General features: G+C 31.0%; 3 protein-coding genes across 5 annotated transcripts; all 3 read right to left on the reverse strand.

Annotated features, from left to right (window-relative positions):
* Nucleotides 1-1617: 1617 nt before the first annotated feature.
* On the reverse strand, nt 1618-6505 carry LOC106449115 (agamous-like MADS-box protein AGL1). Its single transcript, XM_013890925.3, has 8 exons — nt 6131-6505; nt 5502-5733; nt 2843-2924; nt 2695-2756; nt 2422-2521; nt 2298-2339; nt 2165-2206; nt 1618-2068 (listed from the first exon to the last, which is right to left on the reverse strand). The coding sequence occupies exons 2-8, from the start codon at nt 5726-5728 to the stop codon at nt 1877-1879; spliced, it is 747 nt and encodes a 248-aa protein (XP_013746379.1). The 5' UTR covers nt 5729-5733; nt 6131-6505; the 3' UTR covers nt 1618-1876.
* Nucleotides 6506-11092: 4587 nt separating this feature from the next.
* On the reverse strand, nt 11093-14406 carry LOC106445149 (integrin-linked protein kinase 1). 3 transcript variants are annotated; one of them, XM_022717883.2, is made up of 13 exons: nt 14390-14406; nt 13891-14292; nt 13618-13692; nt 13436-13531; nt 13220-13305; nt 13016-13136; nt 12534-12613; nt 12340-12402; nt 12114-12232; nt 11828-11913; nt 11581-11702; nt 11387-11498; nt 11093-11301 (listed from the first exon to the last, which is right to left on the reverse strand). In XM_022717883.2, exons 2-13 carry the CDS (start codon nt 14242-14244, stop codon nt 11209-11211), a joined length of 1407 nt encoding a protein of 468 aa, XP_022573604.1. In that variant the 5' UTR covers nt 14245-14292; nt 14390-14406; the 3' UTR covers nt 11093-11208. The 3 variants fall into 3 exon arrangements, 2 of the variants coding, with proteins under 2 accessions (XP_022573604.1, XP_013742114.3); XM_013886660.3 differs by lacking the exon at nt 14390-14406 and having other exon boundaries at nt 13891-14344; XR_007339230.1 differs by lacking the exons at nt 11093-11301; nt 14390-14406 and having other exon boundaries at nt 11447-11498; nt 11581-11761; nt 13891-14383.
* A 2949-nt stretch (nt 14407-17355) lies between these two features.
* On the reverse strand, nt 17356-17886 carry LOC125608414. Its single transcript, XM_048778888.1, has one exon. It carries the CDS (start codon nt 17884-17886, stop codon nt 17356-17358), a length of 531 nt encoding a protein of 176 aa, XP_048634845.1.

The raw sequence follows: 17886 nt of genomic DNA on the forward strand, positions 1-17886 counted from the left end.
TTCGAACCGAAGTAGCAAAATACCCGAACGGGTATTGAATAAGGAGAGATTGGATACCCGAACCCGAACGGATAATACCCGAACCCGAATGGATATCCGAAGATAACCGAACATATGTATAATTAACCTTATATTTCTAGTTTACATCTCTCATTTTATATAAAATACTTATATTGATACTACACATACTTTAAGTTCATATGATATACATACAATTACGGAAAAAATGATTTGCTATTCACTTAAAATGCATGTCAAATTTTTTATTTCAAAAATTAACAAAAAATTACATCCAATTTTTTTTAAAAAATAACTAAATTAATGCCTTTTTAGTTTTAAAATGTTATGTCCAAATCTATTAACCATTCAATCTATTAAAAATAAAAAATTAGTTAACTAAAAGTTATATTATTAAATACAAGAAACTTGAGAAATGAATTTTTTTTTTTCAAAATCTAAATATCCGAACCCGATCCGAAATAACCGAATCCGAACTAAAAATATCCGAACCCGACCCGAAATACAAAAATACCCGAATGGGTTCTACACCTCTATACCGAAATACCCGAAAATCCGAAATACCCGATCCGAACCCGAACGGGTACCCGAACGGGTACCCGAACGGGTACCCGAACGGGTACCCGAACGCCCACCCCTACGCTATATTTAAGACGGGTTTCGAAAGTGCTCTTTTCAAGATATGAATCTTCTCTAGTTTTGTTTTAGATTCATAGACTGCCATCTAAGTATCTACCATAGTGAGGATTGCCATAAAATGTGTTGAAAGATAGCAAATTAAGACAAGAGGGACAACATGAAACTCACGAACATACAGTTTGATCTAGCAAAAAAAAAAACAACAACATACAGTTTGAGACAAAAAGGTTTTGTGTGTTACTGTCACGTTTATATATTTGGAAACCAAAGCGTGTGGACACACAAAGAGTCAAATCCATTTTTGTTAAAAGAGTGGAATCTAACTGAATTCAAAGCATGTGGAAACCAAAGCGTGTGGACACACAAAGAGTCAAATCTAACTGTATTAACTGAACCTTTGAGTCGAGCTGAGGAGCCTTTCATTGTTAGACAGGTTGGTTTCTTTGTCTCCTCTTCCTTTTGCACTTATGTGCCTTGTGTTACATGACACTTTTATTTGCTGATTTGGATAATGGTAGCACATAACTTTGACTCTACATCACACTTCGTTTAGCTTCTCAAATTGCATGAAAACTTGTTGTATAGTATAAAATTTAAATGGAGTTATTTCACTTATTTGATGGAACACATTTTGCAGGTGAGGAGATTAGAGTTGGCCTTGTTGAAACGTTGGTTGAAAAAGGGTTTGAAGCCTGTGGATGGTTTGGTATCAGATGTATCACAATTTGTTAAGGATACTTCAGATTTGTAAGAAGGATTCTCAGTTTGTTCAGTCAACAACTTTGTTCCTTTTTTTTTTGTAATTTTTAACTTTTGGGGTGGTCAAACGCATTAATATTATGAGAATGTCATTTTTGCTATTCATTTGTATTCTTGTACCCTTCAAATCTTCATATCAAACTAATTCAAAGTTTTGGTTTCAAATAACTGAAAATACAAAGGAGCAAGATGTAGAGACACTGTAAAGAGAACTGAAAGTCACATTATCCTGCCGGCTAAGAGCATCTTCGATGTAGTATAAAATGGAATAATTCCATAATGAAGTTAAGTTTTGTCAAATCATTTTTATTTTGACAAAACTAAAAAAGGCAATAGGAACAAGAGTTATGTTTTATTATCATCGGAACCTAAACTATGCATAAGAAGTCGCATAAATATATGTACTCCTGCTCTCTAGATCGTTTCGAGTGGAAGAAACAAGTTTTCATCATGTTAAAGCTTAAACAAGTTGAAGAGGAGGTTGGTCTTGACCGGAGAATTGTTGATTCGGTTCAAGAAGGTTCACCGGAATATAGCTCCGGTTATAATTCTGCGACTGATCATGAGAAGACAGACCAGATTCATAAACCGCAGTTCCTTGTATCACACTCGATTCCTGTTGTTCCGGATCCAGCCTAGCGCAGTGTGTTATCTGCAAAAACCGAATAAGAAGTTTGGTTGTGACTTGTGAGAGAATGAAGTAGAGAGTAGAGATTTAAATAAAGATTGTAAAGAAAACGTGAGTAACCTTAGCTCTCAGGTACATGTTATCATGTTGCAACTCTATCTCCTACATGATTTTTGACAAAACTCAACCTCCAAGAAGAAGACACGACATAGATGGAAAAAATGTTACTTGCAGAGGAAGAAATGTTGCTTACCCTCTTCTGCATATACTCAAGCTCTGCCACTAACAACTCATTCTGCGAATTTCCATGTAAGTGTGAGAAAAACTATGTAAACTATAAAGAAACAGATAGACGTAGGTGCATGTATTAAGTATACCTTCTTGGATCGGACGCGGTTTATTCCTTTTTCAAGCCTTCCTTCTAGGTTTTTGAGTTCCTTGAAGTTCAAGGAACCAAGTGATTCTCCAACAATATGCCTTCATTTTATAAACATGAACATTAATAAACAAAACAACTTCTTTAGAAAACTACAAGCTAACATGTGCACCTTAACTCATTTCACTTGAACAAATCGAAATGCTCAGCTTTATAATGTAGTGTTCAGAACAAGAAACCATATCTGAAACCTCATGAAGTGTTGATACTTTACCTGTTAGAATTTTGAATGTCCCGAATCTGCCTCCGAAGCTTAGAGGCTTCTTGCTGATAATACTTCGGAGTTCCATGCATACAAACACCACTCTTTTTTTCAGTAATGTTTTTTTTTTTTGTAAAGAATAAAACAGAAAATAATGTACCTGAGTATTAGCTTCGGTCACAGTAGGAGGGTTGACGGCATCGGAACAAGCTTTCTTGTACCTTTCAATTGTACCCTTCACACTAAAAAGTTTAAGATAAAACCATTAGATTAGATTTAATAAATGTAAACTGTTAATTAGAGAATTTAATATATTTAATATTTATAATTCTTGGTTAAGATTTTGGAAAATTTATTTTCCGGCAGAAAAACCTAAAAATCGACGAGAAAGGAATGCATGGCTTTGAAGTTTTGGACCAGTTACGAGGATAAAGTTTTTAATCAAACACATTTTGCATGACTACAATATATTCTCGAGGTAATTTACATAGATAAAAATGGCTGTTAATGCAATTAATTAAAGTGTGTAAGGATATATAAGTAACTATACTATTACTACTAGTGGTATTTATTATGGTTTCAAATTGGTAATTAATTACGATTTGAGGAGGAATACACAACAAGGTTCACCCAAGGTCTAACTGATAACCATCACATAAACATTGAGAACAGATATGAAAGGAACGAAAATGAATAAAATTGTAAGAATGATGAAGAATAATGATTTTTTATATATTTAGTGAAGAATAAATTTGTTCTATATTTTTCTACAACAAAAAGAATGGAAATGAATGAAAAGGAAAATTTATTCCTTATGAATGGTAAATTATTTTTAGAAATATTAAGGAATGCATTGTTTCTCTTTATTCTTTGGTCACCATTTATATGATTCAATGTCACCAAAATAGGAGTATTATTTATAGATCAGATTTCTTTTCAAATTTAAGAATAAGTAAATGGAGCTCAGAATGCCAGAAATTCCCACTGGTTCGTACCACATTGATTTCCGACACTTCTCTGAGTTATCTCCCTCTCATTATTATATATCAACGGACTAAATATATAAAGCATATATACATTCCAAAAGGACCTATATATTAATATCAATATCAATACCATTAAAAGAGAATCATTCACTTAATGAAAATTACAGTTTCTCAAAAATACCCTTATTTTTACAAAGGATGAATAAAATTCATTAATGGCATTTAAGTCTTTTGGTTTTGGGCCTACATGTACATCTAAATAGATCTATAAATAATGGGCCTATGTATATTTAAAAGATATACTAACTTTAAATATAATATATGTATAAATATATTACGAACTATAAATAAATTAGCAAACATGAAAATATCACTTTCTTAAATATACATATCAATATTCAAAACAGATCATTTGAATATTATACATTTTTTCAATATAAACCAAAATCATATATCCTACACCATATATCATATACATATTTGAATATCATTTTTCCATTTATAATGTCATTTTATACATAATATTGATATGCCAATTACGAGTGTTCAAGAAAATTTTAAAAACTATATTAAAATTAATTTTTAAATCTAAAATAAAAACACCAACTTATAATAGGTTATTAAAGACGAAATAAACTAATATTGTCATATCAATAAGTTTTTTGTATTATCATTTTTTATTTGGATAACATAACAAAATTTTATCAAATTCTAAGGAATCACTAATTTATGTAATATTAATAAATATATGAGTAATTTAATCAATTTTTTAAAAAAAATTACTATTAAATATTTTGTAATCAGATCAATGGTATCAGATTGCAGGTTAATAGTGAGTTTTTGGATTTTTACCTGGTTATATCAGATTTTTAATTAACGAATTTTTCATTAAATCCGAACCGGATTATATACAATGTATTGGATCTATAGGTCCAACCATGAATCTAGGTCAGATATGAAAACAAATCTTAAAACTCAAATATTATCATAGAACAACTACCATATTTCAAAAAAATACCATATTTTGAAGAGAAAAAAAATGATAAAACCCTAAAAACTCAATTGTTATGGTTCGAAACAAAAATAATGGTAATTTGCAAATCAGTTTTCGATTAATAAATGAAAAACAAACAAACCCGCGCTTTCTAAGCGCGGGTCAAAATCTAGTTTTTTTTAAATTCAGTGAGTGAATGCTAGACTAAGTCACATATATGTGCGTATATTGTTTTAAAGGACTTCTTCAACTATCCTTCAAAATAAATATGAAAAATGGAGAGAAAAAACGTAAAATACTAGCTTTCAGTTACATATTTTCTCAAGACCCACTCCAGAGTATAACTAATTCTCAGTTTTCATTTGGTGTTGGGGGTTAGTTTAAATTATTAAAAGGATCTCTATTGATAACTCATCATTAGGCTTTGTCCCAACTCTTTTCCTGATAAAATCCTAGCAATAATTTGAATAGAGAAAAATTATGGATCGTCAAAACTAATTAAGTGTTGTATAGAACGTAACCAGACATGCATCAGGTTCCAATGTTTCATAAAACGAGTGAAACTAAAAACGGCTAACGAGTTGAGAAGACAAGACAAATATTTCCTTCTCATATTTTGCATACACACACATACACATAAATATAAAGAAATCTTGTTCAAAAAAAAATATATAAAGAAATCTAGAGAGATAATGGTAAAATTTAATTTAAAAAAATCCAGGATTGTAACTAATAAAAACCCTAATCTTGGCTCTAAACCTCTCGTGTCCATCATCACTAATAAAATAACTAATATTATTTGCAGTAGCAGATCAATCAATGGTGTAGGAGAAGCGTACCTGTTGTTAGCGTACTCATAGAGACGGCCACGAGTGGAAAAGACAACAAGTGCAACTTCCGCATCACACAAGACAGAGAGCTCATAAGCTTTCTTGAGAAGACCATTGCGTCGTTTGCAGAAAGTTACCTGACGACTTGTCGTGTTCTCTATCCTCTTTATCTCTATCTTCCCTCTCACTAGCTTCTTGTTACTCTCTGCGTCGTGACTACTCCCACCTTCCTCCATTGATTCTGTAATATCAAGAAATGAATAAAAACAACAAAAAGAGGAGGGAGATGATTGATCTAGAGAGAGCGAGGGTAGGTAAGCTTGATGATTAAATATTTTTGCAGATCAAGAATAGCCTAGAAATTAACAGATCATAGTTGATTAGGTCATTCAAAAATTAAAAGAGATTGTTACTTCAAAGGGAAAAAAACTTTCATCAAAAAACTTGGTGTTTTAGGGTTAACTAATTAATGTTCTGCTGTATAATGATCAAATCTCTTTGTAGATAAACAATAAACAATAACCAAGAAACATATCAAACCCACGAATTGGTAACTCAAAGATCAGAAACTGAATTAAAAACAAATAAACTTTGTATTTTTAGGGTTAGTCTCTAATGTATAGTATTCAAAACCTTACCTGGGTTTTGAAGATTATATGATAGATCAGCACAAAGGAGAAGTTACTAATGAGAAACTCTTTTGAAGAGATAATATATTATTATTTATCTCAATATCACTTAACTGCTGCTTCTGCTTTTCTAAAAAGTATGTTGTTCTTGTAAAAATATCTCTCTTTATTTTTGTTATTTCTGTTTTGGTTTCTGAGTTTCATTTGAAGGAATATTGTTGTGCAGGTATAAGACCCCACTTTCAGAAAACAGAAGGTTACACGTTTTTGTTAGCTGAACTGTATTTATACATAAAAGAAAATCGGAAAAGCAGTAAGCAGACCAATTTATCTAGCAATATTGTCGAAAAAGCATCCTCAACAAACCTAGAAACTCACACTTTTATTCTCTATACATATGCATATAAATAGACATTGATATATATATATATATATCCATAAGTGAGATGTGTATTTGTTTCATTTTAAAGAACTGGAAACTAATTAATCAATAAATAATAAGAAAAAAAAGAAAGATAAGTGGTAAGTAGTTGAGGACATTGAAGGAGGACCATCCATTATCTTTCATGAAAAAAGAGAAAAGGAGAGGGATGGGCTCTGTTTCATATCAGAACCATCTTTTGCAAATTCTCTTTTAATGGTAATCTTTCTCTCTCCTTTTAAAAATCCTTCTGCATTTTCAATTAACTAAGATGCTCCTCTCTCTATCCATCTATATTCATATTTAAGAAAGTGATACATTAAACCAACGTGTATAATGCCACTTGACCTTAGCAAGTCTATAACAATAACCCTGTTTTCTCAACAAAAAAAACAATAACCGAGTTGGTTTACTTGTATTTATCGTTTTAGCTTAGTTTTCTCTCTCGAAGTACTAAGTTTTGGTTTTACTTTTGCAACATTTTACTTAAATAGAACAAACTGAAAATGAAGTTCAACAAATCCAAAATGAAGTTCTAATTTGATCCTTGTTCTATCAAATATGTTACTACTTACTAGCTAGTAGATTGCTGTGTTTATGAAGTCAATTTTGCAAAGACTGATGTATTCTTTTATAATTGTAAGATGTTTTATAAATATACCACTTATGTTCACAAGTTAAATTCATGAGTCCCTTTTTTCCAAAGGAATACAAAATCTTGGATGCTTAGATATCTTTAATCTGAGAGAACATCATTTGGAAAGAACAAAAAACTCAAGAGTTTAGACATCGCCGATCCTTTATATATTAGAAGTTTATAACAAATGAGTTTATAACCATATATATGCATATTTATTTGATAATTATAAATTAGGAACATATATATAAGAAATGCAACAAAAAAAAGTATTCATGAAAAAGACGATGACAAGAATGTACACAAAGAGACGTAGGGAAAGAGACTTGCATGTGAAATTGGCATCAACTTCTCCTAGTACCTGAATCCTTTATGGGAAATAGGGGATAAATAGTAATTTATTGTGATTTCATCCTTTATAATTGTTATCTCTTTGATTATCACCCCCTATAACTTTTTTAATATCTACTCTTGAACCCCCTTACTTACATGCTCTACTGAAAACTCCAGACCAAGAACATCAGACTAGTCTTTTCCTTCTTTGCGTGGGACCTCGTTTTGCAGTAGGAAATATAAGTTAAATCCTGAGAATCTAGACTTTGTTCATCATTCAAAGTTGTTGAGCATAACCCTCAAAAAAGATTTGAGTCTTGAATAAATTAGAAACTATTAAAACTAAATGTAGCAAGAAAATATTAACCATTTTATGAGGTAGTTGATGAACGTATCATTCAAAAGAAGACTATATCTACTAAAATACGCATCTAATTTTGACTGTATGTTTTGTCCACATATAATATTAGATACATTGAATCTAGATTATGAGTTATTCCAATTAAGTCGAGATACCGTGAACTTGCTTCTTGTCAGTAAAAACGACATGTATACATGCAGAAGTTAAACGTTCAAATAAGAAATTCACCATGGGAGGTTGATATGAATACGTTGAGGTTGAAAATTTTGACCACTCCTATTGAAATTTATCTTCAAAAAGTCCAAATTTGAGAGACGATGGATGGCAAAATAGTATTTATGTTTCCATTGCTTTTCCTGCATTAATTGTCTAAAGAGGGCCAGATCTTAAATTTTAAGATCATAAACATTTAATAAAACTTTTGATCAAAATTATTTTAAATATAATTTGGAGAATTATATTTATATATATAATTTTTGAAAAATTAGAAATTAATGGCAATGTTTTACTGGATTGTGTCTTGATCCGGCTTTGTGTAAACCTTGTCAAGTATGATGTATGGAAGATCTCACAGGTTCAATTTATTAACTGGACTTCAGAGACGTGCCTCAATGTCAGATTTTGAAACATTGGCTTATGGCATCAAATTTTCTAGACACAATTAAGGACATATTTTTCTAGTTTCATCTATATAAGCTCAATTAATGAAAATATAAAAGAAATGCTTAAAGGTTAAGAGTTTTATGATAGTTAGAATAAAGAAGCCCATAATACATCTATATTATTAAAACTGAAATATCCTTTGGTACTCATTGAAAACATGAATTACAGTATAAATGAGAATTGTTTGGAAACATAGATACCAGTATAAAAAAAGAAGTATAGTGTCATTTTAGTAATTTCATTAATATAATTACATTAATTATTTTTTCATATTTCACTCAGTTTAAATTTTTTATTAATTATATTATCTTAACAATACATCACATCATTAATTATACTACCATAATAATAATAGTGCAAATTTTTATTTATTAATTTTAATCAACATTAACTTTGTACCAATTATAAAATCAAAAATAGAAAATAACTGGGTTTTGCATATGTTTAAACGTTCCTTTAGTTTGTTTTAGTAAAACTTTTTTTTATTTTAGTTTTAATCGGTGTAAAATTATGTAGACAAAACAGAATTAAAAGACATATTTTTGTGAATAAAATAATAGCCTAAATCAAAATAATAAAAATATATTACTTTAATTGTCACTTAATTCTCACTCCATATAATTATTTTACTAAATTAAAAATTCTTTCGATTTTACTTAATTTAGCCAAACACATAGAAAGATGCATTTTTATTAATTTATAAAATCAGTTAGGCATAAATATTGGCTATCCATTTAGGTATGGATTGTTCTTTGCGGGTATCATTTTTTTTTTAATTAGGTCTTGCTTGAATATTATAAATTTATGTGTAGATTTTGAGTTGGGTCTTTCTAGGCCTGGATGAGTTCGGTTGTCATGTATAGGAACCTAAAATTATCAAACAAATGTATCTGAAATGGATTCAAATATTTGTACCAAAAAATAACCATATTAGCCGATTTAGTCCAGATATTTTGAATACATTTAGTTATATTACGACTCATCTAAAATAATATAACACTATTTCTGAAAAATAAATATCAATGTATAAAAATATAAGAACCAATACATGCACGGGTACGCAGATCAATCTCTAGTTATAAACTTTTGTCTTTCATACTTAAGCAACCAAAATAGTGTATAATCATTTTAAATTATCAAAATACAATAAAATAAATAAATATTAGTTGTGTTATATATATATAATTGTTTGATTTGTCTATTTTATACTTGTTGATGCATATCACATAAAATATTAGTGTTCTACTTGTTTTCTCTATTTTAATAGAGCTGGTTAAAAGTTTTAAATTTATTATTTTATTCAATTTGTTTTCGAAAAATAAAAACTAGTTTGCTTAGTAATATAGCTTTTATTTGTTTCTATTATATGACCTAAAATTACGATAGCATTTATAACTAAGTGTAGGCATTTTATGTTAATTGCTTATAGCAGTTCAAATAGTTGGCACAACAAAGAAATACGTATATCCGAACATGTTTTTAATATATTTTGGGGGAAGGGATATAAAAATGAAAAGAAAGACAAAAAAGAAAGAAAGAAAGAGACGACAGTGTTATGAGGAAACAAGAAATTAAGGAATCCAGCAAATGGTGACTAATCATACGTATTGTCATAATCATCCACACAAAACCTGTTCACTGTTCACATCAACTATTTGTTTACAATTAGAAACTCTTTTTGCTCCACACCTCCATCATTTTCCTTTTAATTGCTAATTGCATTTACTCTTATTATGAAATAATAAACTTCAGAGTGAGAATATGAGTTGATGCTGGTTTGTGATCCAGTGAGAATCATAATGTAACTGCAGAAATTTCAGAAGTAACATGATAAAGGATGATTAAGTAAAGCTTTTGCAAAGCTTGAAGAAATGTACAAAAAGAAAAGAGTTACTTCATACGGATCTTCGAGAAGAAATTATTTAAGTGCATATACACTTCCAGAAAAAGCATCTGGTGCTATGATCCTCTCGCCCCTTCTAACCAAATCTGAATGCCTTGTGCCAACAGAAACATCTTTACCCATCAGACGCACTGTTGAGTGTTATGCAAACACACACCATCACAATTGGCAGCCATATTTTTACTACTTCGGTCCTAACTCAGAGAGATTGATTGTGTGGCTCCTCAGATTGTTTAGAAACAGGGGAATGAACAGTTTGGCGGCACGCTCCACCATTAGTGGAAATGAAAAACGCTTTCTAGGTGAGGACTTATCAAGGCCTAGCCTAGCTGGAAAGTACTTATGGCGTTTCTAATTATGCACATAGTTGGCAAGTGCTGTCTTACTTGAATGTTTCTTTCCACTCAAGTGACTGATTCCCGGCAAAGCATAGACTTTCCTTTGCAAGCATCAGAGTTCTAAAGAGACGATCTTTGTCTCCAGTTGATAAAGTATGTCCACTTTCATCAGAGAATCTGACATGCCTCTCACACTGAAAAGTACCAACATAATAATAATAATACACATCAAATGTTCGTTTGTATGTTTGATCCTGAACTTTGGTTATTTCAATGAAAAATTTAGGGAAAAAAAAAACAGTGACTCATGTCATAAATACATAAAGGACTAATAATATTATATAATTTAACATTGTTTTCCTCCATTTGAAGGCAAAACCAATCCTCTTTCGTTAAATAAAGAAAAAGAAAACACAAAGCTCTTGGAGTGGTCATCTGGTTATGGATGAACGGCTACTACTGGGATTCACATAATCTCGCTTCGTAAAAATTCTGATTCTTGGAAGGCACTTTCCTAGCCTCACCTGTTCATAATCACACAAACTTTAAGACTAGAGATGTATATATTTATATAATAGTATTGAATAAGAGGGAGAGAGTGTGACAAACCTTCCAGCTCATTTTCCTTGCAATTCGATCACTTATCAACTCCAAAGTACTGATGATTTCTCTAAATGTTGGTCTTTTTGATGCTTCACTGTCCCAACACTCCTGGATTAACCTGAGAGAACAGAGACATCGTAAGCATCTCTCAAAATAGTCATCCATGTTTCAGAAAGAGGATACTATTTACAAAAACTTACTCTCTTAACCCGAAGGGATATGATTTTGCTGGAGCATTGAATGGTGGACGTTCATCTTCAATGTACGCTTTAGGAACTTCGGTTTCTTCTTTCATATGGAATGGTACAAAGCCTTCTATCATCTGTTTAGTTTGTTAACCCCACCAACAACATTGTATTATAGCGTCAAGACTTTTGTGCTCTGTGAATATAACTGAAATTATTAAAAAGTTGTCTCGTATATATCTCTCGCTCTCGGTTACTTTACCTCTTGTAAGATCAAACCGAAAGAAAATACGTCTACTTTTGTATCATACTCTTCATTCCTGTAAACTTCTGGAGCCATGTATCGCCCTGCGTACCCATAACCACGACATGAGTATTATCATCATAAGCCCATCCTAAACACACAGCCGTTATGATCTAATGTTGTCTAATTTCAGTTTTAGACAACAAAACACTAAAAGCTAAACCAAGGTTGCCTAGCATTTCTAAGCCAGCTCAAGAAATGCCATGCACATGTACAATGCAAGATTATCAGAAAGGAAACTTACAAGAACTGTCCAAAGATGTAATAGGCCTGTCTTTTTTATCTGTCTTCTTAACTACCAGCAGCTTGCTGATTCCAAAGTCTGCAACTTTTAGATGTCCCGAATCATCCCGCAGTATGTTTCTGTTCTCTTAGTTGAGCAAATTAGAACCTTTCGGATAAGCAATATAGCAATAAATGAAAACATTTTGTGATGATATTATTTATGATACAACAAATGGAAAACTTACGGAGGCTCTAGGTCACAATGGATTATAGCCTCAGGTTTATGCTCGTGCAAATAATTCATTCCCCTGCAAGAAGAAAAAAGAAACATTTAGGGAATACCATACAGATAATCAGAAGCCACAGAATCGAACTTAATGTTAATGTAACCGGTCGTGCATAATTACGAGCAAAAATACACAGACAATAGCCACCTAACCTAGCAATTTCAAGTGCAAATTTCACTGCTTGCGCTGGCATTAGAGACCCTTTCCTGTCAAGATATTGTCGAAGATCTCCCTATAAACAAACACAAAATAACTCAAAATTGTACAGCATAAATTCATGTAGTGCAAAATTCTCTTCAAATAAGACATGCAGAAGAGGAAGTTATTGCGGCCTATACTGAGAGCATTTTGTGAATGTGAAACATTTTCAGAATAAATATCATAATATCTCCTTCATGTCTTAAGCCAACTGTCGAAGTAGCAACATAATTGGTAATAGAGAAAATTGTTGTTAGTAACAAAAAGGACTTGACATTTTATTTTGCAAGTTCCTTGAGATCTTCTCAACAAAATATTGCCAGGAATTTGTGGTATATTCTAATTCCTAATGTTCATCAGTGATCTTGATGAAATCATAAATGTTATACTTGTAGATTCAAAAATCTACGTGTTCATCCTGGTTGAGAAATAATACCTTAGGTAAATACTCTGTGACAATCATCATGGGGTTACTCTGAGTAACTGCCCCTAAAAACTGGACAACATTTGGGTGGCGTATCTTTTGAAGCAGTGCAAGTTCGTCCCTGAACGCGTTCCTGGATACCAGAAGAATATTAAAAACCTTCTAACACATAACTAGTTCAATAATTAAAAAAAGAAATAAGTGTAGCAAACTCACATTTTGTCTTCATCGCTGAACATTTTCTCTCCAAAGGTTTTCACAGCCACATCAATTCCTCTCCATGAAGCCTTGTGAAAGGTACCCTATCCAGCAAAGCCAGTAAAAGAGTGTGAATTAACCATATCTATAACTACTAACTAGGAGCTCAATACTCATTTCACCAGCTAAAACTCTTACTATGGAATGAAAGCAATAGGCAATTGAGCTATTTACCTTTGAGATTTTGACAGAGTTAGAAAAATCAAGCTCTGAAGGATGAATCTCATACTCAGGAACTTCTCTATCAGTTAGAACATGCATAGGTGGAATCTAAAACCACAAAAAACGATTATAACAACAATTAAACATTCATTAAAGCTATAACATCCATCAAAGCAACAAGGTAGAACGCGTACCGTAGGCTTTGCACCATGCTTCTCCAGAAGCTGAATCACATCGTGATTTTTGTAATACACTGCATCTGCAAGAGGCTGTTAAGATCAATCACGAATCGTCAACAGTCATTATCATCGCATTCACAATCTTAAATCACATAGTTATCTTGCCAATATCAACTAGATCTGAGCCGTTCCACTATAATTCAAAAGGATTGCTACTGTGAGGCAATTCGTCGAACACATACTGAACAATGAGTCTACGCAAAGTCAAATCAAATTCGAAATCCGTACCGTACTCCCCCAACGATCCATCGAATTCACCTTAGCGCCACGGCTAAGCAGCAGCTCAACGACGTCGGTGCGTCCCTGGCACGCGGCGACGTGGAGAGCAGTACGGCCGTCGATATCGCGGTAATCGACGTTAGTCCCCGAATCCAGCATCTTACTGATCCCTTCGATGTCGCCTTCGTTGGCTAGATACATTAGACGAATCGTCGGATCCACGATCCCAGCGGCCGCCGCCGCGGCGAACTCCTCGTCCTCATCTTCGGTTAGGGTGTCCGTCGGGGTTCTCGAGTCCGGCGCTAAAGAAGATTGCCTTCCGAGCTTGAATCTCGCCGGAGATTTCGGCTTAATCGTCGTCATGTTCGGCAGAGGGGGGGTTGTGAGGAGCAAGATGAGCTGTACATGGAACTGTAACGGCAGCAACAGCAACCAACCCAATAAATTAAATAAAAAAATAAATAAAGGAAAAAGCATATCAAAATGGAGTAAATTATTAAGAGTTTACCTCTAAATGGGGTCAAGTATCTTTCTCGTTTTGTACTTTAGGTTTTATATATTTTAATTGATTTAATTAATTATTTATTTCATCGCTTCTTTTATTCAAATCTAATTACATTTTTTGTAATAAATTCATAATCTAACGAAAAATTATTGAAAAAGGACAAATAAAATAAAACCAATGATTAATGATGCAAAACAAAGAGAACAAAAAGAGTTATACAAAAGTGTAAAAAAAGATCTAAATAAAATTAAATTTTTACCAAAAACATGAAATTAATTACTAAAGCATTTTAAACGATCAGTATATTTTAATGACAAAAATAATTATTTTTATTTATGAGAAAACAAATGCATTGTTTTGAGCTTACAAAAAAAACTGTTTGGTTTTGTTTGTAAACAGAAGTATGTCTTATGCGTTTAATTGTCATAAATTATGTAAAAAAAGGAAGATATTTTTTCTCGAAGAAACGTTAAATGTTTGGGTGGGAAAATAATTGTTGAAATAGTACGTAAAGTGAGCCTAATTTTATATTTTCCAAACTATAATTTGCATTTGAGAACATATTGATGTTGGCAGATAACATGTGAGGGGGAGTTGTGAGAGAGGGAGATGAGCGGTAGATGGAACTGTAACGGCAGCAACCGAATAAATTAAATAAATAAATAAATAAATTAGGGAAAAAACATATCCAAATGGAGTAAGATATTAAGATTTTGCCTCTAAATACATGTCAAGTATCATACTCGTTGTGTACTCTAAGTTTTATATACTTTTTAATTGAATTAATTATTTATTTTATCACTTGTTTTATTCAAAGAGAAATACCACAGGATAGCTCTAAAAAGGTTTTAGTCACAAACATAGACTCTAATGATCAAAATGACTAAAATGTTTCATTAAATAGATAAATATACATTTATACCCTTAGGGTTAACTAATTCAAACCATAGGGTTTAGAGTTAAGGGGTTGGAATTTGTGATTGAGGTTTAAAATTTTATAAAATAAAAAATAAATATTAAATTTTGAAATAAAAATTTTAAAAATAGTTTCAAATAGTATTTTCGAATTACAAAAAGAAAATTTGAAAAAAAAATATATATATTTTCGAAAAAAATATAAAAAAATTCGAAATTGAAAACATATAATCCTAAACTATATAAAAAAATTATTTTTATTATTATTATATTTTAATTTTTAATTTTAATTTTTTTAATATATCTAGGGTATTACGGTCCTTTTACCTATTTAAATGAAACATTTTTGTCATTTTCTTCCTTGTGGTCTATTTTTGTGACCAAAACTTAAAAATGGTTTGTTTAGGAGAATTGCCCATATTCAAATCTAATTACATTTTATTGTAATAAATTTATAATCTAGCGAAAGATTAATGAAAACATGACAAATACAATAAAAGCCAATGATTAATAATGCAAAACAAAGCGAACAAAAGGAATTATACAAAAAAAGTGTAAAAAGAGATCTAAATGAAATTAAATTTTTACCAAAAACATGAAATTAATTACTAAAGCACTTTAAACGATCAGTATATTTTACTGATAAAAATAATTATTTTTATTTCTGAGAAAGCAAATGCATTGTTTTGAGCTTACACAAAAAAAACTGCATTGTTTTGTATGTAAACAAAAGTATGTCTTATGCGTTTAGTTGTCGTAAATTATGTTTAAAAAAAAAGAAAATATTTTTTTCTGTAATAAATGTTAAAGATTTGGGTGTGAGATATAATTGATGAAATGTTACGTAAAATGAACCTAATTTTATATTTTTCAAACTATAATTTGCATTTGAGAACATATTGATGGTCGCAGATAACATGTGAGAGGGGGGGGGTGGGGTTGTGAGACAGGGAGATGAACTGCAGATGGAACGGCAGAAACCGAATAAATTAAATAAATAAAAATAAATAAGGAAAAGCATATCCAAATGGAGTAAAATATTAAGATTTGCCTCTAAATACACGTCAAGTATCATAATCGTTGGGTACTCTAGGTTTTATATACTTTAGAGTTTGGAGTTAAGGGGTGTGAATTTGGGATTGAGGTTAAAAATTTTATAAAATAAAAAATTAAAGTTAAAATTTTGAAAATAAAATTTTTAAAATAGTTTCAAAAAGTATTTTAGAATTACAAAAAGAAAATTTGAAAACATAATACATATTTTCAAAAAACAAATTATAAAAAAGTTCGAATTTAAAAACATATAATCTAAATTATAAATAAAATTATTTATTATTATTATTATTATTTTTAAATTTTTACTTTATTTTTTTATATATATTTTTAATATATCTAGCGTATTATGGTAGTTTTACCTATTAAATAAAATATTTTTGTCATTTTCTTCCTTACGGTCTATTTTTGTGACCAAAACTTAAATATGGTTTATTTAAGAGAATTGTCCTTATTCAAATCTAATTACATTTTTTGTAAAAAATTTATAATCTAGCGAAAGGTTAATGAAAACAAGACAAATAAAATAAAAACCAATGATTAATGGTACAAAACAAAAAGAACAAAAGGAGTTATACAAAAGTGTAAAAAGTGATCTAAATGAAATTAATTTTTTACCACAAACATGAAATTAATTACTAAAGCACTTTAAATGATCATTATATTTTACTGACAAAAATAATTATTTTTATTTCTGATAAAGCAAATGCATTGTTTTGAGCTTACAAAAAAAACTGGATTGTTTTGTATGTAAACAGAAGTATTTTTTTAATTATTTTATCTAAAACTGAGCTTATAATCTAAAACTATAAAAAAATTATTTTTTATTATTATTATTTTTTTTTAATTTTTTTTTTATGTTTTTATATATTTTTAATATATCTAGCGTATTAGGGTCCTTTTACCTATTAAATAAAATATTTTTGTTATTTTCTTCCTTGTGGTCTATTTTTGTGACCAAAACTTTTTTTTTTTTTTTACGACAAAAGGCTATAACGAAACTAAGTAGATTCCTGATCCAAGAGCCACCTTGGAGGAATCGAATCAACATAAACCATAGCAGCAGGCTGATTTCTAGCACCTCGTGCCAGCTTGTCCGCCAATGTATTTTGTGCCCTCGGAATATGCTGAATAGTGAAGGGATGAAAAAATTCCTTACATCGTAGAAACTCCTCCATGTGTGTAGTGAACGCTGGCCATTCTGTTGGTGTAGACACCATCTTCACCAGTTGAGAGCAGTCAGTTGCAAACACCACTTCTGAGATTCGTAGGGTCTTCATGCACTCCATCGCCCATATCAAAGCTTCACATTCTGCATGTAAAGGTGATAGACTTTTGCGAATAGACATGGCACCCATCATAGTATCAGTAGATCCACCTGCTTCATAAAACCATCCTTGTCCTGTGCACAAATCTTGTGCCCTCCAAGCTCCATCGATATAACATCTACTTTTATCACCTATGATAAGATGATCCACATTTTGTAATGATCCTGTATTTGGAGGATCTTTGGTTTGTGATTCTGCCCACAT

Source organism: Brassica napus, chromosome A4 (genome assembly GCF_020379485.1).
Source record: "Brassica napus cultivar Da-Ae chromosome A4, Da-Ae, whole genome shotgun sequence".
Classification (NCBI taxonomy): domain Eukaryota; kingdom Viridiplantae; phylum Streptophyta; class Magnoliopsida; order Brassicales; family Brassicaceae; genus Brassica; species Brassica napus.

Bases quoted from the DNA above. Each gene is read 5' to 3' on its own strand.
- LOC106449115 (XM_013890925.3), bottom strand. From the start codon at position 5,728: ATGGAGGAAGGTGGGAGTAGTCACGACGCAGAGAGTAACAAGAAGCTA. The intron at 2,925-5,501 runs GTACGCTTCTCC...TAAACTTTTTAG, and splicing joins TATGAGTACGCTAACAACAG to TGTGAAGGGTACAATTGAAA. The intron at 2,757-2,842 runs GTACATTATTTT...GGAACTCCGAAG, and splicing joins TGACCGAAGCTAATACTCAG to TATTATCAGCAAGAAGCCTC.
- LOC106445149 (XM_022717883.2), bottom strand. From the start codon at position 14,244: ATGACGACGATTAAGCCGAAATCTCCGGCGAGATTCAAGCTCGGAAGG. The intron at 13,532-13,617 runs GTACGCGTTCTA...TTGTGGTTTTAG, and splicing joins AGCATGGTGCAAAGCCTACG to ATTCCACCTATGCATGTTCT. The intron at 11,302-11,386 runs GTTTGTCACACT...GATTATGAACAG, and splicing joins CAAGGAAAATGAGCTGGAAG to GTGAGGCTAGGAAAGTGCCT.
- LOC125608414 (XM_048778888.1), bottom strand. From the start codon at position 17,886: ATGTGGGCAGAATCACAAACCAAAGATCCTCCAAATACAGGATCATTA.